The sequence below is a fragment of the Sturnira hondurensis genome, unplaced genomic scaffold, assembly GCF_014824575.4.
Source record: "Sturnira hondurensis isolate 20B ecotype Veracruz unplaced genomic scaffold, ASM1482457v3 Scaffold0008480, whole genome shotgun sequence".
Taxonomy (NCBI): domain Eukaryota; kingdom Metazoa; phylum Chordata; class Mammalia; order Chiroptera; family Phyllostomidae; genus Sturnira; species Sturnira hondurensis.
Genome location: NW_028081111.1, coordinates 2,171,651 through 2,195,801, shown reverse-complemented (window position 1 = coordinate 2,195,801; position 24,151 = coordinate 2,171,651). Strand labels below are relative to the sequence as shown.

Sequence of the window (24,151 nt, the reverse complement as noted above, 5' to 3'; positions counted from 1 at the left end):
ACGGACCAGCCCTGGCTGGTGTGGGTCAGTGGACTGAGCGAGGGCCTGGGAACCAAATAACCGCGGTTCGATTCCCTGTCAGGGCACATCCCTGGGTTGCACGCCAGTTCCCAGCAGGGGATGCACAAGAGGCTGCCATACATTGATGTTTCTCTCCCTCTCTCCTTCCCTTCCCCTCTAAAGATAAATGAATAAAATCTTAAAAAAAAAAAAAAAGAAAGAAAACAGCAAACAGCCTGGACTGTGTAAATTGTCCACAGACTGTGGAAGTGAAGAGTCCTGTAAACATGACTAGTTTGGGGGCCTGTTGTGGCCAGAAGAGGCCCTGAGTGTCCTAGGCGCCCACTGTGGGAAGTGGAGGGTGGGAAGGCCACACAAACTGAACGCCCTTTCTTTGCTCTCGGGCTTACCATTGTTGCTCTTTGTGGCTCCTGGCTTCCATGGATTTTCAAGAAACGGGCCATCCCTGGCTGGTGTGGCTCAGTGGATTGAGCACCGGTTTCTGAACCGAAAGGTCGCGGGTTAGATTCTTGGTCAGGGCACACACACAAAAAGAAAACGGGGCCGAAATGGGAGCTGGAGGAGGGGATAATGCGGTGAGGTCTTTCAAGTAGCCGCGGTCAGCCGTCTTCCTGGGCCCTGGTGCTGCGGCAAAGATAGGGAAAGATCTAGAGGCGGCGCTTCCCTGCCCTAGGAGTCCCAGGGACGAGGAAACACCCCTGGAGGGCTGGCTCTAGCGAGAGACACTTAAGTGCCCCGCCTCGCGCCTACCCTTCCCCGGCCCCTGTGACTGGGGTGGTGGCACAGGCACCGCTGAGCATGGGACGCCACCTCGCGGCCGTCCTCGAAGAGGCACGCAGCCTGGGTCTCGCCTGGCCGCCCGATTGGCTCCCGCAGGAGAGTCGGGTGCCTGATTGGACGTCGGTCCGAGAACGCCAACCGGTCAGGTCCCGCAGACGGCGGGGTGGTGCCCTCCCTACTGCGAGACTCTACCGTGCGGGCATGGCGGCTCCTGGTCCCTGTACCGACGGTCATTGCTGCGCTCACTCGGGCGGGCGGCAGACGCTGGATGAGGTGGATTTCGAGAGGGGTGAGGCGGGCGCAGAGCCGGATGTGGCCCCGGGCGGTCGAGGGCTGGAGGCCCCGGGTGGCAAAGAGCTCATCCGATATTGGCAGGAGCTCGCCCACTTGAAACACAGACCGGCGCGCAGGGAGGGAAGCTTGGGCCTCTCGGGTGCCAGAGAGGGACGCCTGGGGATGTGCGCCCATGCTGGGGATGGAGCAGCGGAGCAGGCGTCAGCAGTGTGCGGGGAACTAACCCTTTTTAAAAAATATATTTATTTATTTATTTTTAGAGAGAGGGGAAGGGTGGGAGAGAAACATGAATGTGTGGTTGCCTCTCACGTGTCCCTTACTGGGGACCTGGCCTGCAACCCAGGCATGTGCCCTGACTGGGAATTGAACCGGCTACCCTTTGCTTCACAGGGCCGTGCTCAATCCACTGAGCTACACCAGCTAGTGCGGAACTAACCCTTTTTGAGCTGCCCTGTTATTTATCCGTGGGACCGGATAAATCACACCTTTCTCACCTGCTTGCTTTATTCCACCTCTTCCTTAACGGATCTCATGAGTAGTGAGAACTAGTAGATCTCAACTAGGACAGTTCTGCCCCTTGACAATGTCTAGAGTAATTTCAGTTGTTAAAACTAGGAGGGTGCTACAGGCCTTTAGTAGGTAGAGACCAGAGATGCTGCATGCAGCCCACAATGCACAGAGGCTACCAAAACCAGAATTATCTGGCCCACACTGTCAGTTGTGCTGCTGTGGAGAAGGAAATCTTGCCTTATGCGAAGTAGGGCCCCTTTGCCTCCAAGTTACTCTGACAAATCACCTTACTTCCATCAGAGCAATTTTTACAATCTGACATTACGGTCACACCTCGAAGGCATTGCAGGTGTGATTCCAGACTATTGTAAAAGGAAGTATCTCGATAAAGCGCATTGTAATCTTTCTGCTGATGGATGGTCTTCCCTTCAGTTTGTAAAATATAAAACATCGTGAGGCGCAATAAGGTGAAGTGCAATAAAAGGTGTATCTGTATTTTGTTTGCTTATCATTTATTTTCCACACATGGAAATGTCCTTATCTTTTTTGTTGTGTGGATATTTTTTCTTCATATCTTCCTTCTGAGTTCATTTTTCATTTCCCTGAAGTATATATATATCCTTTAATCATTTTTTCAGTGGGCATGCCTTCCCACCATACAGGCACACACAGACACAGTTGAAGGGGAGTTTAGCTGGTATAAAATTCCAGGTTGACAGTTATTTTTTCCACTCAATCCTTTGGAAATATTACTCCTATACATTCTTGTACCTACTGCTGCTAAGAATTCTGCTGATAATCTGATCATAATTCTCTAGTGGGTGAGAATTTTTCTTTTTATAACTTTTTTATTCTTTTTTAAAAAGATTTTATTTATTTTTAGAGGACAAGGGAGAGAAACATCAATGTGAGAGAGAAACATTGGTGTGCAAGAGAGACATTGATTGTTGTCTCTTGTACACACCCCAGCAAGGATACCAAATCCAGAATCCAGACATGTACCCTGACCAGGGATCAAACCAGTGTTCTTTTGATTTGCAGGATGATATCCAACCAACTGGGCCACACCAGTTGGGGCTTTTTAAAATTCTTGATGTTCAGTCATTTCACCACGCCACGTTTGTCTTTATTAATCCTCCTTGGCCTGTAATGTAGTGTTTTGTCTGAGAGTTTATTTTTATCTTTACTTCAGGATAATTGTCAGGTGTTCCCTCCTAAAACATTTCCTCTCTGTGTTTTTTTTATTTTTGAAACCTGCATTAGACATATTTTGGTACATTCTGTCTTCTGTGTTTCTTTACCTCTTGAATATTTTTCTCTTTGCCATTCCTTATTCTGGGTGATTTCCAAATCATTAGTTCTCTCTTCAGCTGGACCTGCACTACTGTTGAACTGTATTGTTTTATTTTAGTGATTCTATTTTTTAATTTATTGACTTTTGTTTCCTCTGCCTGCTCTTTCCCCCAATGTTTTGTTGATTTGTGGATTCCGTTCCTTTATCTCCACGAGCACACTAAATGTTTTGAAGTCTTAGATTATACCATTATGGTCAGGATTTGGAACATGCATTTTCTTATTTTGCTGAATGTCTTGCATGGCAATGGGTTGCTTCTTGCTTGTCATTTTCTAATCTTTGAGCTCACTGGATGGGTGTAACTCTTTATTAGAGATTCTCACAGATAACCTTTGCTGGCTAATGGGTGCATTCTTATAGGGCACTTTAAAAATTAATTTATATTTTTTATCCTCACCCAAGGAGATGCTTATTGATTTGAAAGAGAAGGGAAGGGAGGAAGAGAGAGGGAGAGAAACATTGATGTGAGAGAAAAATATCAATCACTTGCCTTCTGTACACGCCCTGACTAGGAACCAAACCTGCAACCCAGGCATGTGCCCTGACCAGGAATCAAACCCATGATCCTTTGGTCTATGGGATGTTCCTCCAACCAACTGAGCCACCGTGGCCAGGGCTAATAAGGCATTTTTAAAAGTTGCCTCTGCCTGGCCCTTATAGGGTTCACTTGTCTGGATCAGTTTTATGACAGATTTTAAATTGGGGGTTTGTCCTTTAAGGGTAATGTAGGTAGATTTAAGTCCCACACTTCCAAGTTACATAGGTCAGAGCATTTGATTTTTTAGGTTTTTTCTGCCCTTGCTGTCTTCTCACATGTATTCAAATGATGCTGTTTCTCATTGCCTGTAGGTTTCTATTCAAACGTCACCTTATCAGAGATGCCATCCCTGACCACTGCCTATACCCCCTCTCTGCTTTACTCATATTTTGCCATGTATTATGCGCTCCTGTGAATAATGTACACCCGTGTTTTTGGCCCAAACTTTCAGGGAAAAATCTTTCAATTTACTTTTTAAATTCAATGATTTCTTTATTTATATTTAGATACTTGGTTTGGTTTTTTCTTTTAAGATTTTACTTATTTATTTTTTAGAGAGGGAAAGGAAGAAAAATATCACTGTGTGGTTGCCTTTCAGGTGCCCCCAACTGGGGACCTGGCCTGGAACCGAGGCATGTGCCCTAGACTGGGAATCGAACCGGCAACTCTTAGGTTCACAAGCCAGCACTCAATCCACTGAGCCACACCAGCCAGGGCTAGATACTTGTTTTTTGTATTATAAAGGAATTTTAGCATTTATTTTCAAATGTATGGTTCAAGAAATTTTATGTAACAAATAATTACAAAGCAAAAGAACAGATACAAGGTATTTCAGGTACTAATGTATAATGCACATCCTTATTTTTCCTTAAAAAATTTGGACAAAAAAGTGCACATTATACACAGCAAAATGTGGTTTCTCTTCATAGCACTTAGCACCACCTGACTTATTTCGTGTGTGAGTGTGTGTGTGTGTGTGTGTGTGTGTGTAGTAGTGTTTCTTTTTTCCCTGTCTTTTTTAATTAGAATATAGGCTCCATAAGTCCAAGATTTGGGAGGGGGAGGTTTTTTCCCTGGCTGACCCTTAGTACACAGAATAGTGCCAGATGCATAATAAGTATTCAGTAAACACTCGCTGAAAGAGTAAAGGGCGTGGCGACTTGCTTCTTGCTTCTACTCAGAGTAGGAGAGTGGAGATTTTTCACTTCTGGTTTATCCATGTTGTGCCTGCTCCTGGCCATGTGCTCCTGGCCCTGGCTCATCTACTTCCCTGCCATGCGCGTGGCCTGCAGTCTTTGCCCCAGACTCTGCTCCAGCGTGGGACCCAAAGCCTCTGAGGTGTGTGTCTAGTTCTGAGGACACCTTGGATCCTCCAGTCTCAGTGCTGGCACAGGACTTTGGCTGTGGTTTTCACCTTGTTCTGGCACCTGGCAGAGTCCTCTTCTTGCTGTTGAATTTGACTACATTTTGTTTTATTATTTTTTAATAAAGAAATTGAACATTTTATTAAACTGTCTTGTTTTCCCTCAAGGCTACTGCTTCACTGTATAATAATGGCACCAGCAGCCCTTGCTGGTGTGCTCAGTGGATTGAGCCGCAGCCTGCGAACCAAAGGGTTACGGGTTCAATTCCCAGGCATATGCCTGGGTTGTAGGCCACGTCCCCAGTTGGGGATGCATGAAAGTCAACCACACATTGATATTTCTCTCCCTCTCTTTCTCCCTCCTTTTCCCTGTCTAAAACTAACAAATCTTTAAAATTTTTTTTAAAAAATAGCACCAGCAAACTCAGTATATTGCTAAATGAAGATAGTACTGTTCATCATCTGACACTGTAACAGCTAACAAAAACTTTTCTCCATTGCCAGTTATTTCCAATGGAAAGTTCATTAAGTATTTTGACCCAAATCCAGAGACTGATGTAAGCAGGTTACAATATTACATAAGGCTTAAGATGACAATGATATCTTGAAATACATAATTTTTATAACTAGATTTCACTACAGGTAATTTTGGGAATTCTGAATAACTTTAGCCTAGCCTAAAAATCATAGGGTATTGTAAAAAAAGATGTAAATTGTGATTATCTGTAATCATTAGAAAGTTAAGGGGTATTTTCTTCCAATAGCATTACTGTACTTTATTTTCCCATTGGTATGACTAAAAGTTGCTGTTCTAAAATTTCTGTCTACCACTAATTTAAGATAACAATGCTAGATTAAGTTATTTCATACTGCTTTATTGGGGGGGGTCTGTTTTCACTCCACTAGATTTATGTATTTCTCATATGCTTCTTCATTCATGAGTTCATTCCTTCTGAAGGGCACTCAGTGTCATCTTGATCAGCCAACCATCTTCATAGCAAGATTTGTTGACAAGTCCTGGATTTTCTGCAAGAGCTTCATTATTATCAGTTACTTCTGTTAGAGGAGAATTGAGTTCACTAGCAGCTTTCACAGTTTCCAAAGCACTAAACTCATCTTGTTTGTTCAATTTTGTCCCAATTTCAGGCAGATTACAGTAAACCACATCTCCCAAATATACCGGTACAAAATTTCTGATTTCTACTTTTCCATTTTCTGTTGTCCATTCATGTTTCTCTGTGAATTTACACACAGAGAGCAGCTTGGGACCATTGCACAGAATCCCAGGGCAGCTCCTGCCCTCAGGCTGCGGGGCTGGGCTGCTGCATAGGCTGCAGGCCCATGAGCTCTGTGCTGCCCAGAGCTCTGTGCTCCTCAAATATGTTAAACATTACTCAACATTTGTGTGTTTGAAGTGAGGAGAAGGGGTTTCTGTGTCTGCTCAGTCCTCTTACCCTAGACAACAAGCTCTTTATCTGGTACACAGCTACATCACCAACACCTAGGATAATCCTTGGCACATTGGAAGTGCTCAGTTAATATTTGTTAAAATGAATATTAACTAGGCACCCACTTTTTATGATTTACTTAATGAAAAACATGAAGATCAAGAGGTAAAGGAAACATTAAAAGTCCTCATTCAACCCTGGCTAGTGTGGCTAAGTGGATTGAGCGCAGCCTGTGAACCAAAAGGTTGCTGGTTTGGTTCCCAATCAGGGCACATGCCTGGGTTGCAGGCCAGGTCCCCAGTAGGAGGCATGCGAGAAGCAACCACACATTGATGTTTCTCTCACTCTCTCTCCCCCTTCCTCTCTGTCAAAAAATAAATAAATAAAATCTTAAAAAAACAAAAAGTCCTCATTCGGCATCATTTTGTACTTTGGTTTGTCTTTCCACAGGAATCTGGTCAGCAGCCCTGAATGGAGACCTGGGCCGAGTGAAGTATTTAATTCAGAAGGCAGTAGACCCTAGCCAGCCCGACTTGGCTGGCTACACTGCTCTGGTGAGTTGGGAGGAACTTGGTGTGAGCTTGGGGACCCCTGCATCACAGAGGGATCGAAGCTTACCTTTTTCTTTGTCTTCTCCCTTCTCTCCCAGCAGGGTTTCTCTCTCTCTCTTTTTTAAGATTTTATTTATATATTTATTTATTCATTTTTAAATAATTTTTAAGTTTTTATTTATTTATTTTCAGAGAAAGGGGAAGGGAAGGAGAAAGAGAAGGAAAGAAACATCAATGTGTGGTTTGCCTCTCACGCACCCCCAACTAGGGACCTGGCCCACAACCCAGGCATGTGCCCTGGCTGGGAATCGAACCTGAGAACATTTTGATTCACAGGCCAGTGCTCAATCCACTGAGTCACACCAACCGGGGCCTATTTATTTATTTTTAGAGGGGGAAATGAGGAATAAAGAGAGGGAGGAAACATCGATGCAAGAGAGAGACATCTATCTGCTGCTTCACGCATGCCCCCAGCCAGGGGCCTGGCCTGCAACCCAGGCTAGTGCCCTGACTGGGAATGAATGGAACTGTTGACCTTTCACTTTGCAGGAGGACGCCCAACCCACTGAGCCACATCAGTCAGGGTAGGGTTTCTCTCTTAAGTGTCATGTGAAACTGGGTTTTTAATTAGGATAAGTGCCTTCCATTAGTCATTTACTTTCATTTTCATAATACCCCTGTGAGGTAGAAATGATCGAGGAAACTGATGCCAGACATGCAGACATTTACCCAGGTCACACAGCAGATGGAGGTAGTCCCTGGAGGATCCAGGGCCAATTGCCACCCCTCCCTGCCAAGTCACCTGCCTGGTCCTGCTATCTGACCTCCGTCTCTGTTCCCTGCAGCACTATGCCAGCCGCAATGGGCACTATGCAGTATGCCAGTTTCTGCTGGAAAATGGGGCCAAGTGTGATGCCCAGACACATGGGGGTGCCACCGCCCTGCACCGAGCCAGCTACTGTGGGCACACTGAGATTGCACGGCTCTTGCTCTCACACGGGTCCAACCCCAGGCTGGTAGATGATGATGGCATGACCAGTCTGCATAAGGTATGGCTCCTCTCTCTCTTCAGAAACCTGGTCTTTGTCATTATGAAAGGTATAACATATTCACCATAGGAAACATGGGAAAAACAAAAGCATAAAGTAGAAAACAAAATAATTTCTAATATCAGTGTTCACTTTCATACTTTGAGATTAATGTGTAATTTTCCAGCATTTTTTCTGTGCACGTACATAAAAAATATGGAACAATTCACAAATTTGCATGTCATCCTTTCATCCAGTTCGTGTAAACTGGAATTAAATGCAGTGTCAATTTATTTTTCTTTCCTTTAGTGATATGTGTGAGTGCTTTTCTCCCTAGTTGTTCCCTGAAACTTATACCTGCTGTCGCCTGTCCCTGTAGTCCACTCTCCATGCTATAGCTGCACTGATCATTTCATCACACTTCTGCCTAGGAATTCCTACATGGGGTAGACAGTTTCAGGAGTCCAAGATGGTATACTGTGAAAATGAATTTCCCTTCAACCTCTGACCCTAGTCTCTCAGTCTTCTAGGTCCCTCTCTTAAGGCATAATTTTTACCCATTTTTAAATTTTAAATTATGTTTTATTGATTATGCTATTAGAGTTGCCTCAGTTTTTCCTCCTTTGGCCCCATTACCCAGCACTCCCCAGTCCCTCAGACAATCCCCACCCCTTTGTTCATGTCCCTGGGTCATGTGTATAACTTCTTTGGCTACTCCATTTCCTGTGCTGTACTTTATATCCCCATGGTTACCAATTTGCACTTCTTAATCTCCTCACCTCTACACCCATCCCTCGACACCTCCCTTCCATCTGGCAACCACAAAATGTTCTCTGTTTCCATGATTCTGTCTTTTGTTCTTGTTCGCTTAGTTTGTTTTTTAGATTCAATTATTGATACGTACATATTTATTGCCATTTTATTGTTCATAGTTTTGGTCTTCTTTAAGTAAATCCTTTTAACAATTTATATAATAATGCTTTGGAGATGATGAACTCCTTTAGATTTTTTTTTGTCTGGGAAGTTGTTGGGGACCGCCCTGCCTGGTTTCAGGAGCTGTAACCCCCCATGGCTAAGGCTGAGTGAGCGACATTTGGACCATAAGCCACTAAGGAGAAGAAGCTTATTTCCCTGGCAGGAGCACCACTTCTGCTCCTTCATCCATAACTGGCCCCCAATGCTTGGTCAGTTAGCCAATGATGGGTAAGATTCCCCAAGGGGGGAATCACCTAAGACAGGCATGATCACGTGGAGGCCCAAGGGAAGGACTTGGGAGGCTATGGAGAAAGGGGGTGATGGACCCTCGCCCCCCCCAGCTTTGAGAAAGCCTGAGTCCTCAGTCTGTCTGTAAGAAGTCTCTGAGAATTCTTTGGCTGCCTCCTCTGCCTGACTTAAGCCTGAAAACAGTGACAGAGGGTGGCGCAGCCTTGTGCTGGGAATGGCAGGTTCCCCGGGGTGATCTGGCAAAGGAAAGAATTCCCAACAATCCTGTGAAGTCTGCTTTGCTCAGAATGCTTTTAGTTAAATGATAAAGGCCCAGCAGAAAAAGAGTTTATGTTCCCAAAGTTCTGTAGCCTTTTAGTTGATAGACCCTGATTTAGAAGAAGCCCTAATGGTTCTTTGTATACTATCTACTGTTTACTGCCTGACAATGATTAATAAGTTGTACCTGAACTCCTGTGGGAAAAAAAAAAAAACCAAAACAATAAAAAAGCCTGTCTAGGCAAGGGTCAGCGCACTCTCTCCCCCCTTGAGAGAGTTGCCCGGCCACTCCAAGCTGCTCTCCCCTTGAGAGGGTGGCCAGGCCGTTCTGAGGCTCCCCCCCCCCCACCCTCGAGGGAGTAACCATGCCATCCCTTTTCCTCCACAGGACTCAGTAGTCCATGTGAATTGTCTCAGGTCTCATCCATGACACCGCGGACATTGCGAGCCAATGCACACATCAGGAAGGTCTTTATCTGCCCTTCCATTCTAAGTGATGAGTGGAGCAATCTAGGCTGTAGGCCCCTGCTTTTCATGACTTTGAATATTCCTTCAAAGTTTCTTTTGAGAAATCAGCTGACAGTCTTATGGGAACTCCCCTGGAGGTAACTACTTTTCTCTTGCTGCTTTTAAGATTCTCTCTTTGTCTTTAACCTGAGGCATTTTTTAAAATGTTTTATTTATTTATCTTTAGAGAGAGGGGAAGGGAAGGAGAAAGGGAGAGAAATATCAATGCGTGGTTGCCTCTCATGTGTCCCCCACTAGGAACTGGCCTGCAACCCGGGCATGTGCCCTGACTGGGAATCAAACTGCGATCCTTTGCTTCACAAGCCCGCACTCAATCCACTGAGCCACACCAGCCAGGGCTAACCTTAGGCATTTTAATTATGATGTGTCTTGGAGTAGGCTTGTTTGCATCCATCTTGTTTGGGACTCTGTGCTTCCTGGACTTGCATGTCTACTTCTTTCACCAAATTAGGAAAGTTTTCTTTCACTATTTTTACAAATAAAGTTCCAATTTCTTGCTCTTTCTCTTCTCCTTCTGGCACCTGTATGATGTGAATGTTGGTACGCTTGAAATTGTCCCAGAGGCTCCTTACATTGTCCTCATTTTTTTAATTTTTCCTTTTTTTTTGAAATCTATTTTATTGATTATGCTGTTACAGTTGTCCCATTCTTTTTTTCTTCCCTTTAGTCCCCTCCACCCTTCACCCCCTCCCACCAGCATTTGCCCCCCAAGTTCATGTCCATGGGTCATACATATAAGTTCTTTGGCTTCTCCATTTTCTATACCATTCTTAACCTTCCCCTGTCTATTTTGTACCTACCATTTATCCTACTCCCTGTATCTTTTCCCCCATTGCCCCTCTGCCCCTCCCACTGATAACCCTTCATGTGATCTCCATTTCTGTGATTCTGTTCTTGTTCTAGTTGTTTGCTTCGTTTGTTTTTGGTTTTTTTGAGGTTCAGTTATTGATAGTTGTGAGTTTGTTGTCATTTTACTGTTCATAGTTTTGCTCTTCTTCTTTTTCTTAGATAAGTCCCTTACCACATTTCATATGATAAAGGCTTGGTGATGATGAACTCCTTTAACTTGACCTTATCTGGGAAGCACTTTATTTACCCTTTCATTCTAAATGATAGCTTTGCTGGATAGAGTAATCTTGGTGTAGGTCCTTGCCTTTCATGACTTGGAGTACTTCTTTCTAGCCCCTTCTTGTATGTAAGGTTTCTTTAGAGAAATCAGCTGGTAGTCTCGTGGGAACTCCTTTGTAGATAACTGTCTTCCTTTTGTCCTGCTGCTTTTAAGATTCTTTTCTTATCTTTAATCTTGGGTAGTGTAAGTATGATGTGCCTTGGTTTGTGCTTCCTTGGGTCCAACTTCTCTGGGACTCTGAGCTTCCTGAACTTCCTGGCAGTTTATTTCCTTTGTCAGATTAGAGAAGTTTTCCTTCATTATTTGTTCAAATAAGTTTTCAATGTCTTGCCCTTCCTTTTCTTCTTCTGGCACCCCTGTAGTTCAGATGTTGGAATGGTTAAAATTATCCCAGAGGTTCCTCAGCCTCCTTATTTTTTAAAATTCTTGTTTCTTCATTCTGTTCTGGTTGAATGTTTATTTCTTATTTCTGCTCCAAATAGTTAATTTGCGTCCCAGTTTCCTTCCCTTCACTGTGTATTTTTCTGTATTTCACTTTGCATAGCCTTTTTCCTCCATTTTGCAACCATATTCAACCATTTCTCTGAGCATCCTGATTACCAGTGTTTTGAACTCTGCATCTGATAGGTTGGCCATCTCTTCATTGCTTTGTCTTTTTTCAGGATTTTGATTTGTTCTTTCATTTGGGCCATGTTTCTTTGTCTCAGCATACCTGTTAAGTTGTAAGGGGCGGAGTCTGAGGTAGCGGCCAGGGCAGGGCTACCTCCTTCACTGCTTTGTGGCACTTATGTGGGGGAGGGGTCAGAGGGGGCACAATGCCACTTGCTCAGGTCCCAGGGCTTTGAATCACTTTCCCCGATACCCACAAGCAAATTGGGCCCTTCTGGTGCTGATTCCCCAGTTGGGTGGGTTTGTGTACATTCTAGGACCCTGTGGGTCTCTCCAGTGAACTCTCCTGAGAGGCTGAGAGTTTCTCCTGATGCTGCAACCCCACACGGGTTATATAGCCACAAGTTTTGAGGCTTTATTTTACTCTGGAACCCTGGGTTGTGCAATCTGTCTCACTCTCCAATTGTTACCTCTGGTTGTTTTATTTTATTTTATTTTGTTTATTTACTTTTAGAGAGAGGGGAAGGGAAGGAGAAAGAGAGGGAAAGAAACATCAGTGTGTGGCTGCCCCTCACACCACCCCCACTGGGAGTCTGACCCTCAACCCAGGCATGTGCCCTGACTGGGAATCCAACTGGCCACCCTTTGGGTTCACAGCCTGTACTCAGTCCACTGAACCCTTCCAGCCAGGGCTACCCCTGATTTTACCCACATGCAAATGGGGGACTGCCAGCTGCCGCCGCACCACCAGGTCTTCCAGCTGCCAGCTTGCTGCACATCTGTGCCTTGGCTGCCAGTTTCCGCCCCTTCTACCAATATGGATGAACGTTTTTTCTTTCCCTCCTTGGTTATTGGATTTCCATACAATTTGATTTTCTGGCAGTTCTGGTAGGTTTTTGGGTTTACATTTGTTGTTCTTCTTTTGGTTGTTCAAGGAGGCAAATTATATCTACTTACATCTCCATCTTGGCTGGAAGTTAGATTCTTTTTTTCTGGTTGTTATTCTGATTGGTTGTTTTTTCCTGCCTTATGTTCCAAATCATTGATTTGATTCTAGGCTTCATCTATTCTACTGTTTATTTCTTACAAATTGTTGTTTATTTCCATTAGTATATCCTTCATTTCTGTGTCATTCCTTTTTATGCTGCTGAGGTTCTCAAAAAGTTTCTTGAGCCTTACTAGTGTTTTGAACTCTGCATCTGATAGATTGCTTATCTCCATTTTGTTTTGCTCTTTTCCTGGGGTTTTGATATACTGTTTCATTTGGGCTGTGTTATTTGTTTCCTCATTTTGGCAGCCTCCTCGTGTTTGTTTCTGTGTATTAGGTAGAGCTGCTATGAATCCCTGTCTTGGTAGCATGGGCTATTGTAGCAGGTGTCCTATATGGTCCAGTAGCACAGCCTCCCCTATCAGCCAGGCTGGGTACTCAAGGTGCGCCATTTGTGTGGGTTGAGTACACCGTCCTCTTGCAGTTGGGCCTTGATTGCTGTAGGCAGGTCAATAGGAAGGATATGGCCAGGCCAGTCAGTTGCGAGGACTGGCCATGACCACTCACCACAAAGCTCCACCCTCCATGGAGGATCAGCTGTGTAGGAGCAGGGTGGGGATTCTCCGACTTGGTCTGTAGTTGTCCACTGGCGCACTGACCCTAGGGTTTCCCAGGTCAGCCCCCTCCTGTGTTCTGCCCCGGGCTACCCAGGATGAGCTACAAGCAATCTGCAGATGGCTGCTGTTTGTGGTGGGCTTGGAGGTTCTGAGGTGAAGCCAAACTGGGATCCAAAGCCGGTTACTGCTCATTCCTGGCCTGGGGCCATGTAGCCATAGGTGTGGGGGATGGGGGCTTGCTGAGGCTGGTTGTTGTCTGTTTGAGAGGATTTCGGAAGATATGAGCCTGAGCTGAGACTTTAAGAGGCACTGCTTGGGAATCCAATAGTTCCTTTCACTGACTCAGACCCCACTGGTTTTTGCAGTCAGAAGTTACGGGGGCTTATCTTCCTGGCACTGGAACCCTGGGTTGGGGGGCCTGGTGTGGGGCTGGGACTCCTCACTCCTGACCCTAACCCTCCTGAATTTTTATCCACCACATGTGGTGTGGGACCAACTGGATCTGGATCTGTGTCCCTCCTACCAGTCTGGATTGATGTGGTTTCTTTAGCTCTGTGGTTGTCACACTTCCATTCAACTTGATTTCTGACATTTCTGTGTGATGGTTATTTTGTAGTTTATTTGTAATTTTGATGCGGTTGTTTGAGGAGGTGAGCCATGTTTACCTACTGCTCCATCTTGACCAGCTTTTATGCATCTTTGAGAAGTGGTTTATGCAAATTTATTTGATATATATGTAAATTTCTTTTTCTTATTCCTACTTGATTTTCCCCAGAGTGATATTTTTTAAAATTTACTTTTATTTTTTAAAAATTACGTTTATTTTTTTAAGATTTTGTTTATTTATTTTTAGAGAGAGGGAACGGAGGGAGAAAGAGAGGGAGAGAAACATTGATATGTGAGAGAAACATTGATTGGTTGCCCCTCACATGGCCCCAGCCAGTCACTGGGTTCACAATCCAGCCATGTGCCCTGACCACAATTCCAGCCCACACCATTTCACTGCTTTGGTCTGCAGAGGATGCCCAGCCCACTGAACTATACCAGTCAGGGCTATTTATTTAATTTTCAGAGAGAGGGAAAGGGAAGAGAGGGAGAGAAATATCATTCGGTTGCCTTGAACTTGACCCCAACCAGGGGCCTGGCCTGCAACTCAGGCATGTGCCCTGACTGGGAATCAAACCTGTGACCTTGTTTGCAGGAGGACACCCAGCTCACCAAGCCAACTAGTCAAGGCAAATTTATTTTTATTTATTTACTTATTTTTTTTGTAGTATATTTCTCTGGTTTTGGTATCAGGGTAACACTGGCTTCATAGAATGAGTTTGGAAGTATTCCTTCCTCTTCTATTTTTTGGAATAATTTAAGAAGGATAACTATTCTATAAATGTTTGGTAGATTTTACCCGTGAAGGCATATGATCTTGGACTTTTGTTTTGGGGGAGTTTTTTTTAATGACTACTTCAATTTTATTGCTAGTAATCAGTTTGCTTAGGTTTTCTATTTCTTTCTGGTTTAGGTTTGGAAGGCTGTATGCTTCTAGAATATTATCCATTTCTTCTATTTTGTCCAATTTATTGGCACTTAATTGTTTGTAGTATTCTTTAATGATCCTTTATATCATTGCACATTTGTTTATAATCATTACAAATTTGGTTGAAATGTCTCCTCTTTCATTTTTGATGTTATTTATTTGGGCTCTTTCTTATTAGTTTAGCTTGAAGCTTGTCAGTTTTTATCTTTTCAAAGAACCAGCTCCTAGTTTCATCGATGTTTTCTTTTTCTTTTTTTATCATAATTTTGTTTATTTATCCTCTGATCTTTATTATTTTCTTATTTTTATTTGGGGTTTTGTTTGTTCCTTATCTAGTTCCTGTAGGTATAAAGTTAGATTCTTTATTTGGGATTTTTTTAATGTTCTTTTTTAATATTTGATTGATTATGCTGTTACAATGGTCTGTTTTTTTTCTCTTTGCCCCCTCAGCCTGGTACCCCCTTTCCCTCCAGCAATTCACACCCCTTTACTTCATGCCCCTTAGTTTATGTCCATGTATCATGTGTGTAAGGTCTTTGGCTTCTCCCTTTTCTATATTATTCTTAACATCCCCCATCTGTTTTGTTCCTTGTAATTGTGCTTCTTGATCCCTGTACCATTTCTCCCTTTCTCCAGCTCCTCCCTCCCAGTTAATAATGCTCCAAATGACTTCCATACTTATTATTCTGTTCCTGTTCCAGTTGTTTGCTTAGTTTATTTTTATTTTTGTTTTTATTTCTTAGATTCACTTGTTGATAGTTTTGAGTTTGTTGCCATTTTAACGTGCATGGTTTTGATCTTCTTTTCCTTAGATAAGTCCCTTTAACATTTCATATAATAAGGGCTTGGTGATGATGAACTCCTTGAACTTGACCTTATCTGGGAAGCACTTTATCTGCTCTTCCATTCTAAATGACAGCTTTGCTGGATAATCTTGGATTTAGGTCCTTGCTTTGCCTCACTTTGAATACTTCTTTCCAGCCCTTTCTTGACTGTAAAGTTTCTTTAGAGAAAGCAGCTGACAGTCTTATGGGAACTTGTAGGTAATCCTTTGCTTTTCTCTTGCTGCTTTTAATATTCTCCCTTTATCTTTAACCCTTGGCATTTTAATTATGATGTGTTTTTGTGTGGACCTCTTTGGGTCCAACTTGATTGGGACTCTCTGTTTCCTGGACTTGCATGTCTGTTTCCTTCACCAAATTAGGGAAGTTTTCTTTCATTATTTTTACAAATAGGTTTCCAATTTCTTGCTCTTTCTCTTCTTCTTCTGGCACCCCTATGATGCAAATGTTGGACCTCTTGAGATTATCCCAGAGACTGCTTATACTACCCTCATTTTTGGGGGGTTCTTTTTTCTTATTGTTCTGATTGGTTGTTCTTTGCTTCCTTATGTTCCAAATCATTGATTCAGTTCTCAGCTTCACACACTGAACTGTTGTTTCCCTGTAAATTGTTCTTTATTTCAGTGAGTGAATCCTTCATTTCTGACTGGATCTTTTTTATGCTGCTGAGGTCCTCAAAATTTCTTGAACATCATTCTTACCAGTGTTTTGAACTCTGAGTCTGGTAAATTGTGTATCTTCATTTCATTTAGCTCTTTTTTTTTTTTTAGTTTTGTTCTGATTTTTCATTTGGGCCATGTTTCTTTGTCTTATTTTAGCAGCCTCCCTGTGTTTGTTCTTATGTGTTAGGTATAGCTCCTTTGACTCTGTCTTGGTAGTGTGCCCTAATGTAGTAGGTGTCCTGTAGGGTCCAGTGGCACAGTCTCCCCTATTACTCAAGCTGGGTATTTGAGGTGCTCCCTTTGTGTGGGTAGAGTACACCCTTCTCTTATAATTGAGCTTTCGTTGTTGTTGGCAGATCAATGGGAGAGATTTACCCAGGCCAGTCAGCTGCAAGGACTAGCTGTGACCAGTGACCACCAACCTCTGCCCTCCATGGAGGATCAGCTGTGCAGGGACCAGGGGGGTGGGGGTGGGGGTGGGGGTGGGGGTGTGCTCCAACATGGTCTGTAGCTATCCACTGGGTACACTGGTCCTGGGGTTTCCCGGGTGGTAGAGGCCAAGTTCAGCCCCCATCTCTGTTTGGCGCAGGGCCACCTTGCCTGAGCTATAAAGCAGTCTGAGAGGGCTACTTGTGCTGGGCTCGGAGATTCCCAGGTAAAGCCAAGCTGTGAAGTTAATCTGGCTGCTGCTGATGCCCAGCCTGGAGTTTACTGAGGCCAGCTGTTGTTTGTTTGAGAGGATTTAGGAAGCAGTGAAGCAGGAATCAAGACCAGCCATTCATATGGAAAAGCAGTTTGGGTGGGCCTGTAAATTGGGTGGGGCAGAGACTCTGGGATCTCCAAGGAGGGTCAAACAGTGTTAGCCAGGTTGATGGCGTCTCAGATGTGGCATCAGCCTGCCGGCTCCATGGCTCCGCAGGGGGAGGGCTCAAAAAAGGGACAATGGCCTCTGCTTGCCCTGATGGCAGGCATTCAGCTTCTCCCAGTATGCCTCTGGTGCCCGCTGCCTTCCCAGGTGCTGGAGCTTAGAGGGAGTGAGTCTGAATAAGTCTGTGTGTGGGTTCTTTAAGAGGAACTGCTTGGGGTTCTAGCAGTTTCTCCCATTGACTCAATCCCTGCTGGTTTTTGCAGCCAGAAGTTGTGGGGACTTATCTTTTTGCCGCTGGAACCCTGGGCTTGAGCCTGGTGTGGGGCTGTGACCCCTTGCTCCTGAGATATCCCTCCCAAAGTTTTACCCAGCACACATGGGGGAGAGACCAGCCCCTCAGTGTCTGCACCCCTCCTCCCAGTCTTGATGGGTATTGTTTCTTTAATGCCATAGTTGTCAGACTTCCATTCAACTCAATTTCTGATGGTTCTGAGTGATGGTTCTATAGTTTAGTTGTGATTTTTAAAAAAATTTTACTTATTTATTTATTTATTTAGGGGAAGGGGAGGGAGAAAGAGAGGGAGAGAAACATCAGTGTGTGGTTGCTCCTCGTGCGCTCCCTGTTGGGGACCTGGCCCACAACCCAGGCATGTGCCCTGACTGGGAATCGAACTGGCAACCCTTTGGTTTGCAGGCACTCAACCACTGAGCCACACCAGCCAGACTTTTAGTTTTAATTTTGATGTGGTTGTGTGGAAAGGCCAGCCATGTCTGCCCACGCTGCCATCTTCACTGGCCCATATTTGAGAATTTTTGTTCGTTTTTTGGTGTAAACCTGTATAACTATAAACCTCCCTTTTGCTATGTTCCATAAATTTTGGAAAGTTGTGTTTTCATTTTCAGTTGTCTCAAGGTAGTTACTGATTTCCTTTTTAGTAGCATGTTGTTTAGTTTCCACACATTTGTGTGTTTTCCAGTTTTCTTCTCGCTGTCGTTGATGTCTAGTTTCATGCCATTGTAGTTGGTGAAGACTCTTGATATGATTTGAGGGTTCTGGGATTTATTGAGACTTGTTTTGTGGCATAATATGTGATCTATCCTGGAGAATGTTCCACACACACTTGAAAAAAATGTGTATTATGCAGTTTTTGGATGAAATGTTTTAAAAATGTCTATTACATCAATCTGGTATAATGTGACACTAAGGCCATTATTTCCTTTTGAATTTTCTGTCAGAATTATCTCTCTATTGATGTTAGTGGGTTATTAAAATCTACTATTTTTGTATTACTGTATATTTCTCCCTTCATGTCCATTAATAATTGCTTTACGTATGAGGTCCTGCTATGGCTGCGTGGATATTTATGATGGTTCTGTCCTCCTCTTGAATTGACCTTTTTATAATTATGTAATGTCTTTTTTTTTACATTCTTTGTTTTGAAGTCTATTTAGTCGGATATGAGCATTGCTACTCCACCTCTTTTCATTTCTATTTGTACAAAGTATTTTTCTCCATCCCTTCACTTTCAGTCTGTATGCTATCTGTCAGTTTCAAACGAGTCTTGTGAGCAGCATGTAGATGGGTTATGGCTTTTAATCCATTCAGCTGTCCTCTGTGTTTTTATTGGAGCATTTAATCCATTTAAAGTCATTATTGATTAACAGTACTTACTTCCTTTTTGTTGTTATTTTGGTTGTTTTTGTAGCTTCTCTGTTCCTTTCTTCTTCTTCTGATTGCTTCCTTTATGGTTTGCTGGTTTTCTTTATTCTTTTGTTTGGTGCAAAAGAATTCTCTTTATTTCTTTCTCTTTATTTCTTTGTGTACCTTTTGCAGGTTTTTGGTTTGTGGCTACCATGTAGTTTATGTATTTTATATATATAGCTGTCTATTTTAAGCTTATAGGTGTATCAGTTCTCATATATTCTAAAAGGGCTACATTTTTACTCTCCTTCCCTCCACACTTTACATTTTGATGTCATATTTTAGATCTTTTTGTTTTGTGTATTTTCTAACTACTTGTGATTTTTGTTGAGGTTGATACTTTTGTCTTTTGTCTATCTTAGTATCTTTTTAAATGGTTGATTAGCTATATTTATTAAGTATTTACCTTTGCCTGAAGGTATTTTTCCTTTCTCCCATTTCCTTGTTTGTGGTTATGGTCTCTCCTTTTCTGCTTAAAAAAGACCCTTTAACACTTCTTACAAAGCTGGTTTAGTGATGTTGAACTCCTTACGTTTTGCTTGTCCAGGAAACACTCTCCCTTTCAATTCTGAATGATAATCTTGCCTGGCAAAGTGTCCTAGGTTGTAGGTTCCTTGTGTTCTGCACTTTAAACATGTCCTGTCGCTCCCTTCTGGCCCGCACGGTTCTGCTGAGGAATCAGTGGATAGCCTTGTGGGGTTTCCTGTGCATGCAACTTGCTTGCCTCTTGCTGCCTTTAAGATTGTCACTTTATCTTTAACTTTTGCTGTTTTAATTATAATATATCTTGGTGTGGGTCTCTTTGAATTTGCTCTGTCTAGAACTCTGCTTCTTAGACCTGGCTGTCTGTTCCTTTCCCAGGTGAGGAAAGTTTGCTCCTTTCTTTCTCATCCTGGGAGCTCTGCAATGTGAATGGTTGTGTGCTTGATATTTTCCCAGAGGTCCCTTGAACAATTCTCATTTTTTAAATTCTTTTTTTCTTTTCGCTGTTCTAACAGATTGGTTGATTTCCACTAGTCTGGCGTCCAGGTTGCTGATCCAGCCTTCTGTATTAGCTAATCTAAGGTCGATTACTTCTGATGTACTTTTCATTTCCATTATTGTATTCTTCAGGTGTGCTGGATTCTTTTTCTTTTAAAAAAAAATTTTATTTATTTATTTATTTTTAGGAAGAGGGGAAAGGAGGGAAAAGGAGAGGGATGGAAACATTGATGTGAGAGAGTAATTAATATCAATCGGCCGCCTCTTGCATGTGCTCTGACCAGGGACCTGGCCTGCAACATTTCACTTTGTGGAACAACACCCAACCAACTGAGCCACATCAGTCAGGGGTGCTTAGTTCTTTATTACTCTTTCTCTTTAGGTTGAAATTATCCTTCAGTTCCTCTATTTTACTCTGATGTTTGGTGAGAATCCTTATAACCACTTCTTTGAGTTCTTTATCAGGTAAATTGTTCATTGTGTTTCATTAGGGTTTTCTTCTGGGGATTTTTCTTGTTCCTTCACTTAAGAGATACTCCTTCATGTTCTCATTTTGTTTGACATTCTAATTTATATAATTAGACAAAATAGCTATCTTTTCCAGTTTGAAAAAGTGGCCATATGTAGAAGCGACCTCTGTGTAGGCTGTGTGTGCTGGGTGGTTTTAACAGGCCATTGGAACCAGACAAGCGCTCCTAGTACCCCAGGCACTGGCCTGCCAGGCTAGGGCAGCTCCAGATGGGGAGGCCAGGTGCATGCGGTAATTCCCTGTTGGTCCTGCTTGCTCCCTTGGTGCAGGGCTGAATTAGGCTCTGGGTGATGCGGTTGGGAACATACTGCGGTGACCTTCCATGTAGGCCAGAGTACCTGGACAGAGCTCCTGCTTGCCCTGTGGGGGTGGAGGGGAATGCAAACAATGGCACTCTGACCCCGGAGAGTTCCCACAGATCTTGGAGGGCTCCCATGGTTCCTCAGCTTCCTCCGGTACAGTTTCGCTCTGTCATTTGTTATGCAGAAGCTGTTCAGTTGCCCTCAGTTGTATCTTAGGAGGAATTGCTTTCTCTATATGTGGGCATATACTTCGGTGTGCTTATGGGAGGGGGTGAGTTCAACGTCTTCCTAGGCCACTGCCATCTTAGACCTCTCATTTTTTCTTCAAAAAATTAACTACTTGGCCCCTGGCCAGCATGGCTTCGTTGGTTGGAGCGTTGTCCTGTAGACTGAAAGGCTGCGGGTCCAATTCCCTGTCAGGGCACATGCCCAGGTTGCAGGTTTGACCCCTGGTTGGCATGCGTAGGAGAGTGCGTCTGGCCATGCTTCTCTCACATGGGTCTCTCACGCTCTCGCTCCCTTCTTCTCTCTCTAAAACTGATGAAAAAATGTCCTTGGGTGAGGATAAAGAAAGAAAATCATTTAAAATCCTGGCTATAAATAAATAAATAAATAAGTAAACTACTTACAAACATTGGGTTTTATTTATTTATTTTTGGAATAGATTTTTATTTCTAAATTACTTGGAATGCAACTCACAGTTGCCCACAACATACCACTCCCTGAATTGAGGCAACAGAATTGAGAACCTAGGTCTGTATTTATCAAGAGTACCTGCTAAAAATGATTTGGATTCAAATTTGAAGTCATGGTTGCTAATAATATTAATTTTGATATCTTTCAAAAACTCCCATAATTATCCATTTGTCTATTGGGAGGAGTAGGGAATACAGTGGAATAACAGTTGTTAGGAGATCAAACTTTGAGGTCAGACAGACCTGCTTTAGGATCCCCAAGCTGCCACACTAGCTTCGTGACCATGGGCAACTCACTTAACTTTTATAAGCCTCACTTTCTTCATATATACAATGGGAATAATGACAGTTCTCACCTGTGGTAGTTACTGTGAAGGTTAAATAAGATAATTTGTGTAAATCACTTAACTCTGTTATTTTTTGGAGATAGATTAGATAGAGCAGGAGAGTGTCAAACCCATTTTCACTGGGGGCCACAGCAACCTTACAGTTGCCTTCAAAGCCGAATGTAACTTTAGGACTGGATAAATGTAACTACTCCCTAACAGTTAGGTGAGAGGTTGGCACTGCCGCCCAGTAGAAACAAGGTGCTGGGCTGGATAAAACATGGTGGAGGGCCAGATTTGGCTTGCGGGCCTTGTGTTTGCCACCTGTGGGTTTGAAATTGATATCCAGATTGGGATCATCTCAAAGGAGAAGAGGAGAAAGTTGGGAACCTGGGCCTGTTTTTCTCTGCTCAACTGGAAGTTCCCAGAGGGCAGGGGCCACACCTGATGTCCCTTGTGCTCGTGGTGCCCAGCACCCTGCAGATGATCAGTACGTTTGTAAGAGACACTTAGAGGCTCCAGGTTCTGCGCTTGTCTTTAATGCGCAGCCTGGATAAAGAAGAACAGCCATTGAACAAAGAATACAAGAACCAAAAACTTAAGCTAATTTCCAGAAAGTCCCTAGATGTAGTCTTCTACCCATCTGTATACAAGTCATGGGAGTTCATAGGAATTAGGGAAACAGCCAGTGTCTCCATTTCCATGGGGACCAAGAGAATCCCAGAAGTAGAGCAAAAAAGAGCAGGACCCAGTAAGAGTGTGACTTTTGATTCAGGCTGCTCTCTCCATAGGCTGCTGAAAAGGGCCACATGGACATCTGCTCCCTCCTATTGCAACACAGCCCAGCCCTGAAGGCCGTCCGGGATCGGAAGGCACGACTAGCATGTGACCTGCTGCCCTGCAACAGTGACCTGCGGGACCTGCTGGCCAGCTGAATCGCCACCCTTCTGCTGCAGGCTGCCATGCAAGGATACACAGACGAGGCCTCCAGGCCTCAGCTTTGATCACCATCCCTGCTGCAGGTTGGGAAACCGAGGCCTGAAGACTCAGGAAGAGCCCAGTTTTGGCCACTGGAGTGAGGGAGTAGATTTGGGGGCTGCAAGTGCTTAAACCTGGACAGATGATGCTATTTTAAATTAATTCATTTGGAAACATGTACTCATTTGGAAAAAATAAAGTTATAGTCTTACCTCATCACATGCCAAAATTTCAAGTAGGTTAAAGACCTAAATTGAAAAACACGAAATTATGTAAATATTAGAAGAAACCATGGAAGATACAACAAATTAAAAGCTTCTGCCAGCCTAAGGACCTTGGTAAAAGTCACTTTACCTGTTCCCGTTTCCTCACCTGTAAGGTGAGAATGATTATAATGGGGCCCATCTCCAAGTCATTGGAGGTTAGATGCCCGAGTATGTGGGGAGCACTGGAGAGGGCTCCTGGCCTGCTGCAAGCAACGTATTAGAACACTCACTTCCTCACAACCTGATCAGCATGTTTTTGTACCTTTTGTTCATTTAAATAATCTGATAGATTTAAGTGTTCTTGCTTTAATTTTTTAAAGATTTTATTTATCTTTAGAGGGAAAGGGAAGGAGAGAAGGAGAGAAATATCCATGTATGATTACCTTTTGTGGGTCCCCTGCTGGGAACTGGCCTGCAACCCAGGCATACGGGAATTGAACCGAGATCCTTTGGTTCACAGGCCCGCACTCAATCCACTGAGCCACACCTGCCAGGGTGCTTTGTTTTATTTTAAATTGCTGAGTACTAATGAGGTCGACACCTCTTTTGTGAACTTCTGTCTATATCCTTTGCCCATTAAATTTTTCTCTTTTTTATTGACTCACAGGAGTTGTTTATGTACTTTGGATATTGATTTCATGCTTTATATGTATATATTTTTTCCTTTCATACTGTCATTTGTCTTCGTCAGTATCTGTTCACAGAGACTGGCACAGCCACCGTAGATGGCAGTTTGGCCGTGTTTGCTAACATTTAAATGAACAGAGCCAGTAATTCAATTTCTCTGTAGCTACTTAGACAAACATTCATCTGTTTTTCTAAGCATCTACAAAGACGCTTATCTACAGATGCACTTAACAAAAATTAGAGCACATTAGAGCCTGGGGTATAATGTTAAAGAAAAAAGAAGGAAACCAGGATTCTCCCTGGCAGGGAGATGGTGACCTGGTCCACATCGATTTGAATGCAGTGCAGTGGGATGGTACATGCTGGTGTGGGAAACATGCTGAGCTGTGGTCACAGGGTGACGCATCTTAAAACATGACTGTAGAAACATGTGCTTCTACAAAATCACAGGAACGAAGTTGGGAGGGAATGTAGCAAACGGGACCGCGGCCCCCTGGGGCCACCGTGCTGACAGTGCTTATAGTGAAGGGGGTCTTCTTGGGCCTTATTCATTATGTGTGGATGTTTTACAAGGAGTCATTTTATTATAAGTCAGAGTT

General features: G+C 43.4%; 2 protein-coding genes across 2 annotated transcripts in view; one reads left to right on the top strand and one right to left on the bottom strand.

Moving 5' to 3' along the window:
• Positions 1-949: 949 nt before the first annotated feature.
• On the top strand, positions 950-22,906 carry ANKRD39 (ankyrin repeat domain 39). The gene is made up of 4 exons (XM_037055038.1): positions 950-1,090; positions 6,759-6,862; positions 7,705-7,908; positions 22,473-22,906. Exons 1-4 carry the CDS (start codon positions 1,003-1,005, stop codon positions 22,614-22,616), a joined length of 540 nt encoding a protein of 179 aa, XP_036910933.1. The 5' UTR covers positions 950-1,002; the 3' UTR covers positions 22,617-22,906.
• CNNM3 (cyclin and CBS domain divalent metal cation transport mediator 3) overlaps positions 22,885-24,151 on the bottom strand; it is a 36,430-nt gene continuing 35,163 nt past the window's right edge. The window contains exon 8 of the mRNA XM_037055034.1: positions 22,885-22,907. Within this exon, the coding sequence (XP_036910929.1) occupies positions 22,900-22,907 (8 nt within the window). The 3' untranslated portion in view covers positions 22,885-22,899. The remainder of the gene's footprint in view (positions 22,908-24,151) is intronic.

What these genes read in the sequence shown, in the direction of transcription:
- ANKRD39 (XM_037055038.1), top strand. Translation starts at nt 1,003, where the DNA reads ATGGCGGCTCCTGGTCCCTGTACCGACGGTCATTGCTGCGCTCACTCG. An exon ending in TGGCTGGCTACACTGCTCTG is followed by an intron (nt 6,863 to 7,704) that starts GTGAGTTGGGAG and finishes TGTTCCCTGCAG; the next exon opens with CACTATGCCAGCCGCAATGG. An exon ending in GCATGACCAGTCTGCATAAG is followed by an intron (nt 7,909 to 22,472) that starts GTATGGCTCCTC and finishes CTCTCTCCATAG; the next exon opens with GCTGCTGAAAAGGGCCACAT.